The sequence below is a fragment of the Mustela erminea genome, chromosome 12 (genome assembly GCF_009829155.1).
Source record: "Mustela erminea isolate mMusErm1 chromosome 12, mMusErm1.Pri, whole genome shotgun sequence".
NCBI lineage: Eukaryota > Metazoa > Chordata > Mammalia > Carnivora > Mustelidae > Mustela > Mustela erminea.
In genome coordinates this window covers 93231198-93241039 of record NC_045625.1, presented here as the reverse complement: position 1 = coordinate 93241039, position 9842 = coordinate 93231198, and the positions used below count along the sequence as shown (strand labels likewise).

At 46.4% G+C, this 9842-nt stretch overlaps 1 protein-coding gene across 3 annotated transcripts in view; it reads right to left on the bottom strand.

Moving 5' to 3' along the window:
* Nucleotides 1-1177: 1177 nt before the first annotated feature.
* LOC116570531 (contactin-associated protein-like 3) overlaps nt 1178-9842 on the bottom strand; it is a 163156-nt gene continuing 154491 nt past the window's right edge. For all 3 annotated transcript variants that reach the window (XM_032307716.1, XM_032307718.1, XM_032307719.1), the window contains 3 exons: nt 8126-8356; nt 7832-7903; nt 1178-3888 (listed from right to left, as the gene is read on the bottom strand). In XM_032307716.1, coding sequence (XP_032163607.1) covers nt 3695-3888; nt 7832-7903; nt 8126-8356 — 497 coding nt within the window. In that variant the 3' untranslated portion in view covers nt 1178-3694. The remainder of the gene's footprint in view (nt 3889-7831; nt 7904-8125; nt 8357-9842) is intronic.

Below are 9842 nucleotides of genomic sequence, written 5' to 3'. Positions count from 1 at the left end.
ATCTTCCAATGCCCTAGAGCTTGAAAACGAGCCCATGGTCTCTAGGGGAGCCTTGCGTGCACATGCGAACCAAATCCATTTTCTCATTTGGAAGACAGACCACTTCACGTTTATCACTATCTTCCTAATTCTTCTTCCCATGTTGCCACGCCTGATGAGCCAGGCTGGTGTAGAAGGAGACTGCCAGGACCATGGAGAGCGCCGAGGGACCCTTAACATGTTAGTTACATGCACAACAAACAACAGATTAAATAACCCAATAAACGTGTTCATTCACTATGGGTCCATGGCCCCCCATGTGGGAAGACGGTCCACGCTCCCCCACCCCGTGCCCGTGTGGGAAGACGGTCCACGACCCCCATGTGGGAAGACTATTTCAACATCCCAGTCGCATCGTCACCGTCAGTTTATACCCTATACAGGAAAATATATCCATCGTGTTTGTCCTCCTTCAGGGCAAGAATCATGAACTTTATATTTTATTCTTAAAAAATCCATGGAAAACAATTATCCGCCAGATGTTCTGTAAGGAAAGAAAACAAACAAAAATTCCAGAAGTTCTGATTATTCTAGACGCACAGAATGCCCCAACATGTTTTTCTCTATGGTTATATAATGCTGGGTCATAGTGAAGGGGGCTTTACGTCATCATGGAGTAAGCAGGGGTTCTGAAGTTCTAGTCTGAATAATAAGTGCTAATTATGTACTATTTTCCTTTTCTATTTGGAAATAAAACTTGGGGAATTATTGTCTTTGAACATTTATTTCATAGAAAGATGTTATTTGCAAATTGGGATTTGTATATTTATAGTGCTCTAGAAACCCAGCTCCGGGAGGAAATCTTGTGTAACCTGTTTTAAGTACATAGTAAACATCCAATGAATAACTTACTGAATATTAAATTATTGTTCTCTGGCAAAGGCATAAATACCTACATTCATAGGTACTTTAAGTTGTAATAATCAGTAAATACTAGGCACTTTATGTTTTACTTTGTGTTTGACAATTTAAACACCTTCACAAATCATATTAACAGAGCACAGTATTCTCTATATAGAGCAGAGATAAAATAATACACACACCACAACAGAGTATATGCCTTTCAACAATTTTTAATAATTTAGGGGAAAAACAATATAATTTCATAATTCAAATTTCATTCAATTTCTCTTAAAAATATTTTCCTAATTTAATTCAAAAATGTTATTTCATTAACAAATAAGCAGGTAAAATTTACAAATCAGTAAAGTGGGTGATTCGTCACTGCAGTTTGATACAAATATTTTGTATTCTCTTTTAAAAAGAGAGCAGAATACAATGAATTTCACTATCTATAAATCTGCAAAATGCCAGCTACCAAAGTGATTAACATTTCCGGAACTTACTATGATCATTTGTTAAAGTTGTAGTGATTTCAGGGTGTAAACAGTTAGTTGTGCATTAACTAGAACCTATCGTTTTTGTGCTGAATCCTTCTCCACTCTGCATAAGACTTTTGGGGGGAGGGGAGTATATATCATTCACCAAAGTAGGTTCTTCATATATTACTCTATTGAGACCCTGAAAATCCTTCATTCTTCACTTAAAGAAACTTCAATATAGTACTGTGGTAGATTAACCTTCACGTGACTCCCATGATCTGCTGGTTGGAGTCCTTCTGTGATCCCCTCCTCTTCAGTGTGGGCAAGACCTAGGACTTGCTTCTCACCAACTGAATTTGGCAGTGGGGATGGGCCGTCACTCCCATCATCACATTACAGTGTATAAAACTCCGTCTTGTTAGCAGACTTGCTCTAGAGTCTCTGTCTCTGTCTCTGTCTCTGTCTCTCTCTCTCTCTCAATCTTGCTGGTCTCGAGCAGAAGCAGGCTTCCCAGAATCTCCCAGCAGTAAGGAACAGAATGCTGCCCATAGCTGTAAGACCGAGGACTTCCCCAGCTGAGTCTCTGGATGAGGACACAGTCCTTGCTGATGCCTCAAAGCAGCCTTGCAGAAAACACAGTAAACTGTGCCCAGCTGCTGATCCACAGAAACTATGAGATAATATACTGTGATGACTTGTTCAATGTCATAGAGAACTAATATGAAACCATAAGAAAAAAGGGGTTTTGTTTTTGTTTTTGTTTTGAGAAAAGACTTATACAGGGGATATCTTTTTCTATTGTTTAAAAAAGTCACAATAAAATGGGCATACACTCAAAGGTCATAGCAAGGCTCGGTGTATGGAGTTCTGGGTGGTCCTGTTGTGGTCAAAAGAAGCAATGTGATTCCTGGCAGGCACATGGCAAGTGGATTATCAAGACCATAGCACGTTTCACTTAGAAATGGCTAGTGAGTGCAAATGGTCGGCTCCGTGCAATTATCCTCCGACCCCTACCAAAGAAGTCATTACTGGAACAATTCCTGTGGTTAATACAAATCCTTTACACCTCGAGTATGCAAATATCCCCGAATATGAAATGAACTGGTTGATTCTGGGTTCTCTGATGGAAGACTCTGACTCCGAGATCCTGGATCCTGACCAGCATGACAGATTGGGTCCAGATCCCACAACCTGCATTTCCCCTGGCATCAGCACCCTTCCCCCGACATTCCAAACAGTGACTAGACTGAGGTGGTGTTTCAGGGGATGGCTTGCCTAGATCACTCGGAATTTAGAAAAAAGAAATGTAGAATTTTGTTCAAAACGAGTCTTTCCCCAAGTAAATGAAAAGACAGTCACAAGACATCCAGTTGTTGGGACAACCTTCAGAACAAGAGAACCACAAGGCTGCAAGGAATCCTGACCATAGCGCCCCACATTTGAAAGAAACAAATTTAGGATTAAGTTCATACTGATGAAAGGGAGGAAGGATACATTTGCAGTGTTAAGGACAGAGTTTATACCTGAGCACTACTTCAGTTAGAAAATACACATGTTGGGGAGATCGTCAGCTGATCTTTATCATAATTTACAAAGATTAATATGGTGAATTACAAAGGAAAAAAAAGCAAAGTAGCGCAGACTAGAATGCTTTACACGCTTTGCTACCTATGAATTTTTCTGTTCCATAAATGAACAGAATACTAAAATTTCATAGCTGACATTTAATATTCATTTCATCACTAAAAATGTATGCAAACTGACTTAAAAGAGACAGATCATAAAAACAATCGGCCAAAAAAAAAATGGTTTTTTCTAGTTCGCTAGTGCATTTTCGGCCGGTGAGCTCTGGTTCACGTGGAGATAGAAACGCACTCCATGACCATCAGAGAAGCACTTCCCGGCTTAGAAGCATCCGCAGGTGATCGATAAAGTAGGCAAAACACAGATTTGCATGCGACACACAACACTAGGGTCCAACTTTGACTTTTATAAACTTCCGGGTCTCATTTTTAAGAGAGTAGGACCACAGCTCACATCCTTGTTCTCACTTCAAACCCAAAGTCAATATGCAAACCACGTGTGAATTTTCGACAATTGGGCCAGACAGTCAGACACCGCTGCACAGGGGTTAATGGGCACAGCCGAGTTCTTCTACACACACAGGTCATGAAGCAGCATGGAGCAGAGCTTCCCAGGACCGCAGGCGAGCAACTGACAGTGCTGCAGGACAGCCACCTGTCCGGGGGATGTGGGGGGGCTTCGTCCGTGGGGAGCCCCCGCTTAGTGAGAAAGTCCCATCACCAGAGCCCGAAGTGAGGCACTGCTGCCCTTCAGAAGAAGTACTCTCTCTGGCTCTCACTGACTGAGCTTTGCACGTTGACCTCACTCTTCAGAGCCGTCTCAGCACTGTCTCCAGCCGGGGGAACAGTTGACCCATTTTTTTGGTACAGCCACCTCTGCTGATAAATGCGTGCAGCTATGGCAGTGAGACAGAGCAAGACAAATACCACCACCGCTATCACACCTGGGGAGAGAAGTGGGAGGCGCAGTCACAACACAGACTTGTAACACACAGGACTCACGTAGCTGATAGCAAGCTCACGTACATCACACACGCATCGTCAGGAAAGTGGGCACTGGCCTACTGGAACACTGAGTTTACTTCTAAGTCCACACGTCCTTTGGATACAGCAGTTTTATGCCTTTAGACTAAAGATCTATTGGCCTGGCTTTCACTTGGTGCCTGCCTGTTAAAATTCAGAACCACAGCGTGGCCTCTAGGTCATGGCCCCACGTCATGCTAACAAGCGAGCACGTTTTCATTATTTTAAAAGGATGGAGTGTATAGACTTGTCATAGAGTAACTAAATGCTCATGTACAAGTACATTAAAAAGATCTGCTGCTGACGTTCTGCAGATTTACAGTTCTGTGGTGAGTACACCAGTTCCTTCTATGACGCTAGAAGAGTCTTACGTGATCTCTGCTGCTGGGGGCCATGCTTTGTGCGTGATCACCTTCAGGTGCTTGTGTGTAGGGTCTATGGCTTGTTTTTAACCAAGGAAAACAATGGAGGTGATGTGCTGTACCTTGGTTGTGTGAATATGGTACGTGAGACAGTGGGACCTCTCTTACGGGACCGTCCCTCTTCCTGCTGGCGGTAAGGGGGCAGGCAGTCATGGTGGGAGTCTCTATAGGAATCCTTACATGGCATGGAACTACAGGGAACCTCTAGGTGCTAAAGGCAGCCAGCAACAATTGAGAAGCTCTCGGTCCTACAGCTACAAGGCTCTGGATGCTGTCAACACCCATGTGGAGGAGGAAGTGGATCCTTCTCCAGAGGAATCTTCAGATGAGACCTCAACACTGGCTAACACCTTCATTGCAGGCTTCTGTGACACTGAGCAGAGGACCCAGCTAAGCTCTGCCTAGACTGCCGACCCACAGAAACCCGGACATACTAAAAGGGAGTTGGGTTAAGCTCTACGTGGCTGGTGATTTGTCAGGCAGCAGTAGCTAACCGATATACCACTGTATTAAAAATCTGTAGAAAGAGAGACAATGTTCAGCAATAGGGAAAGCAGATTATTTGACATCTTCTGCTGGTAATGCTTTAAGTACTAAAGTGTTAGCTCTGTCAGTGCTTCTCAACTTTGGCTGCACGGCAGATTATAGCTCAGAATCTTTGGTGGGAGGCTTGGACACCAGTATTGTTTTAGAAGTTCCTCTGATTTTTTAAGGGCTGCCCATGTTGGGATGGTCAGATGAGGCCTAGAGGGGGTTGCTCAAGCTGCCATATTCATTAAAGAATGAATGTTAATCCATACCCAAACAGGGAGGTACCAAAAAAGCATTAATCAGTCAAACACTTTTAAGATGACTGACACAGGCATTGATATTCCAATTAGCAAATGTTAGAAAATGCATTACTGTTTAGTTACGTGAATCCAAATTCATGTTGTTAAATGAAGATTCTTCACTATGCTCTGGGACAGAGATAAAGAGCATAATGGAGCCCAACAGACTTGCATGCAGCTCGGTGGGTGCCTCCGGTCACAGGGATTCCTGAGCAGATGCTCAGAGCCCCTGGGAAGATTCTTAAATACTAACAAGTACAGCAGTCATCACGTTCACCACACTTTGCACCTCACCTGACAACAAACAGTTGTTGCTTTAATTACTCTTAAGTTTTGTTACAGGACTTCGCTTTGAAGAGCTACATTGTATCCAGTTTTAGTATCAGGGACAGGAACTCAGTAACAGTGATCAGGCCACTTGATTATCCAGTCACTGTCACCATTACCCTCAAACACCCAGGATGTTATTGTGTATGTAACTGAGTACTAGCTTGTTTGTTCTGTGAGACTTGGTAGGGTCCTAGGGCAACCTCTGTCTTCATCCGCTCTCTGAAGAGACTGAGATGATGTGACTAATGCATCCAATGCCTTCCATAACCTTCCTTTTGACAATCCCAGTGTGAATGTGTTTGTGACAAGCACTTAGGTCTGTCTGTCTCTCCATCCATCTACACATCTGTGTCCTTCTCTATTTGTCCATCAATACAATGGATCCTGTGGCAAGAAACACTCTGTGATCTCCGGCGTACCAGGTGTGAGCATGATTTAGGTTAATTCCCCTTCCTGTATTGTTCCCTTTGTTTGCAAGAGGAGCGGTGACGGAGGGCAGCACGTGGAGAAATCCACCTGCCGGGGTGGTTCTTTAACCGGACTAAGTACTTTACACGTGGTGTGGTCTGGGGTCATTCGGTCACAGGGCTGAGGATTCCACGCAGGATTCTATACTGCAGCTCAATGCAGCACACAGCCACCGCACAGATCGAAGGCAGAGCCAGGTAAGTTGCAGGGGCCATAACCTGAGCTGTTCCCTCCCTCACACCCTGTGTGGTCTGATTCTCCCTCCTGTCTGTCAGGAGCCAAGCAGGATTTCTCAGGGGAAAAATATAGGTGCAACTTACTTACTTTGTACAACTTGCCAGTGATATTTAACCAAAGGTGATAAGGCCCCAGAGACCACGCCTTCTGCTCCAGCACCAACCTGACTACCATCGTTGCTCTCACTAAACATGGCGCCAACCGTTATAGTTTGCATGTTTCGACTCTGATTCCTATTTCAGAAACATGAATCACATTTAAGTCGATTTATTTTAAATCAGCTTTTTGCCTTATATTGAAGTCTTCTCATTCAAAATAAATGAGAATGGCTCAGGATTAAGGCTTGATTTATATTTTGACACAAAAGTATTCCTTTTAGGTATACATTATAAATAACACATATGTTTCTTTGTTCCTGGAGTTGTGAAATCAGAAGATCATGTGCCTCATTCATTAGAAAAACAGAAGTGGTTAAGATAGGAATGGGCAAGTTCACATTCTTACACAGATTTGGTCAGCACTTGAAAATGTCTGAGTACCTTCCTAATAGTTTGGAGAAAACTGGCATCTTGATGAACAGAAACCCAATGGGCAGATGCAGTCTGGTCTGCCTGAGAAGCAGACACCCACTTGCATCCTCCAGCTTGGGGACGACCTCCCTTTTCTGGAGTAGCCATGGGACGGAGAGCCGCTCGCTCCCTGCAGAGTTTACAACAGACACATTCCAGTAGTCTAATAAATGTAAGCCTTCTCTGAATCATAAGGAGGATACTTGAATATTCATTTTTTAAAGCAGGCCTAAATAAATTCTGTTTCAGAGAACATAGTGGGAGATATTTAGGATGGAACTACCTGTACCTTTTCAAATATATGTAAGTACATAGAAAATGTCAATATACATTATATGTGAATATATATGTAAATACAGGTATGGTTTATCTATAGGACTTTGCTTTAAAGAGCTGTGTTATACCCAGTTTTACCATCACATGTATAGAATACATGTGACACTAAACGTGTATATATAATACAAATATATGTGAATAGTTACATTTAGAAATACAAATAAATATATGTAAATCTAAGATAAGACTGACACCAGGAAACAGTTCCATATATTTATGTTTAGAAAAATCTTTAGGTTTTCTATCTTTATGTTTATGAAAATGACAACTTGCACAGTTTAGGTGGTTCTAAACTCACTTAATGCTTTACTTTTAATATTATTTTTAAAAGTTTTGGGCGAATGGACTGAGAAGTTGTGGCTGTTTTGGATCAAAGAAGTAAAGGTGAATATGTCATATACGTGTATGTGTATATATGATCTCCTGGGACATATGAGTGGGTATTTTCAAATGAAAAACCTTATTACTCTGTAGTTCGGCACCTATCCATGGGTTCCCTCCACTCAGCTCCCCTGAGCCCCGGCAGAGGCCGACATGGGGGCAAGCCCGTGAAGAAAACCCGCAAAGGGGTGTCCTGCCATTGACCTCGCCCCCCAGCTCCGACTCCGGAACACGGGTTTATGCCCGCAGTGACAGCAGCGCCAAGGACCAGGTCGTTCACCGCCCGGTTACCTCCGATGACAGCAGGGCCACTTCTGTCAGCGCTAACTAAGGGCTCTCCCCCGTCTGCCGGTCCAGAACCACCTACAGCAGAGAAAGGAGAATGACAGAGGCAGAGGAAGAGGACTTCGGTGACATTCGCAAACATCCGACAGGAGAGCAGAGCGCTGCGCGAGCAGAAAGGAACAAGAAACCCAGACCAGAGCAGGGCCAGGCGACCCCACCGAGGACCTGGGCAGCCCCGGGGTGCAGACGAGGTGGAGGACCGCGGGCGGCGAGCGCGACTGCGGGCGGAGGGGCACGCACCTGCGCCACCTGCGAGCGGGCGGGTGGCCTCCCGCGCCGGGGCTCCGGGCCCCGCGGACTCCGCGCACCGGGACGCGGCGGCCACGTGTCCACGCACGGTGACCACGACGGGGCCGCTGGGGCGCAGAGCAGCCTTGAGCGGAGCGGCGGGGCCGAAGCGCACAGCTGACAGGCAGCCGGTGAAGCCGCGCACGCCGGCCCGCAGCGTGTCCGGGTCCGCGCCGGGGGGCTCTGCGGGCAGACAAGCCGGGCACTGGTTAGGGCGTGGGAGGCACAGGCCTGGCCCGTGTGTGCAGGGCCGCCACCAACTGACCCGCTCTCCGAACCCTCGGCCCCTCCTTCCGTAGGGCAAGACAGGCAGGGCGGTTCCTACGGCCCCCGCTGGTGACCGGCGGGCGCCAGCTCTGCCGGCAGGCAGGCCGAAGCGACCCCGGGTGCAGTTCCGCCCAAAAAAGGAATCCACTCTCTGCCGTTACGCGTTTCAAAGATCACAGCATTATTTGTAACGGGATCTGTGGCCGGTAATCGAGGTGGCACAGTGAAATGTCACCCACGCGTGGGGACAACAGTGCTCTGGGAATCCCTGGGGTGGTTCTAACCTCCCCATTTACACTTGACTCTGGCCCAGTTCTCAGCCCCACAGAGGTCGCACCCCAGCTGCAGGTGCCACCAGGGAACCCCACCTCCCACTGCCTTTCCCCTGTCACAGCGGTGGGCTCTGTCCCCTTCCCGTAAGTCTGGGCTGGCTCCCCGTCCTAGCCCCCGACCTGGCTCGGATCTGACCGAGGTTGGTTAGTGGGAGAAGGGCCGCGACAGACCCAGGAGAGCAGAGCACCAATCTCTTCACCTGGAGGACAATTAGCCCCTACACTGCACTTGCTCAGTGCGCCCCAAATCTGACCGGGCCCAGTTACGTGCAGGCTTCGGACGTTTCACGGGTGTGCAGGGAAGCCGCCTCAGTGTGGGGACCCGGGGCATCCGCGTCTGACTCCCTCCCTGCTTCAGTGTGTCCACTAGTCGGCTGACACCTTCTCCTACCAACCATACACAACAACCAAGAATTCACCCGGTGCCTTCCACAGGCCGGCCACCGTGTGGGGTCATTTTATTCCTGCTGGAAGCCAGTTGACATTAGATTTCAGAAATGCGACCTGGATCCAGGCTGGTCACGGGAACCGTCTTTTCAAAAGGATATTACCTCTATCCTGCCAATGGCTTTTGGACATGTTGGTAATTGCTCGCGTTAAGGGAGGGATAATGAGGATCGTTACACTATGTTTAGACTGCTGTACCTTCTGCAGAAGAGACGCACGACTCTACAAGTCGTTCTGGTTAGCGTGACAGCAGGTCTTAAAGCTCACCCCGAGGATCTCCGCTGTGATCTGTCCCTCTTGATGTTGTGGATAAACTCAGGGGGTAGTGTTTGCTTCCTTGGAGTTTCTGAGAGGTGCTCTAAGCGCTATGTAAAAGACCTCTAAAAGCAACTAAAATGAGGGGCATGTTTACATTGCTACAATCCTCATAAAGAACTCTCTGAAACACACAGCTCTCTTGGCCAGGCTGCTCATATGAGGCATCAAGGAGGCTTATGTATGATGAATTCCAGGTAGATTCTCATAGTGAAGTAAGCCAGATGGAGACAACTCAGTTGAATGATCATTTTAGATTAAAGAGCTCTTCTGGGGCACCCAGGTAGTTCCGTTGGTTAAGGGTCAGC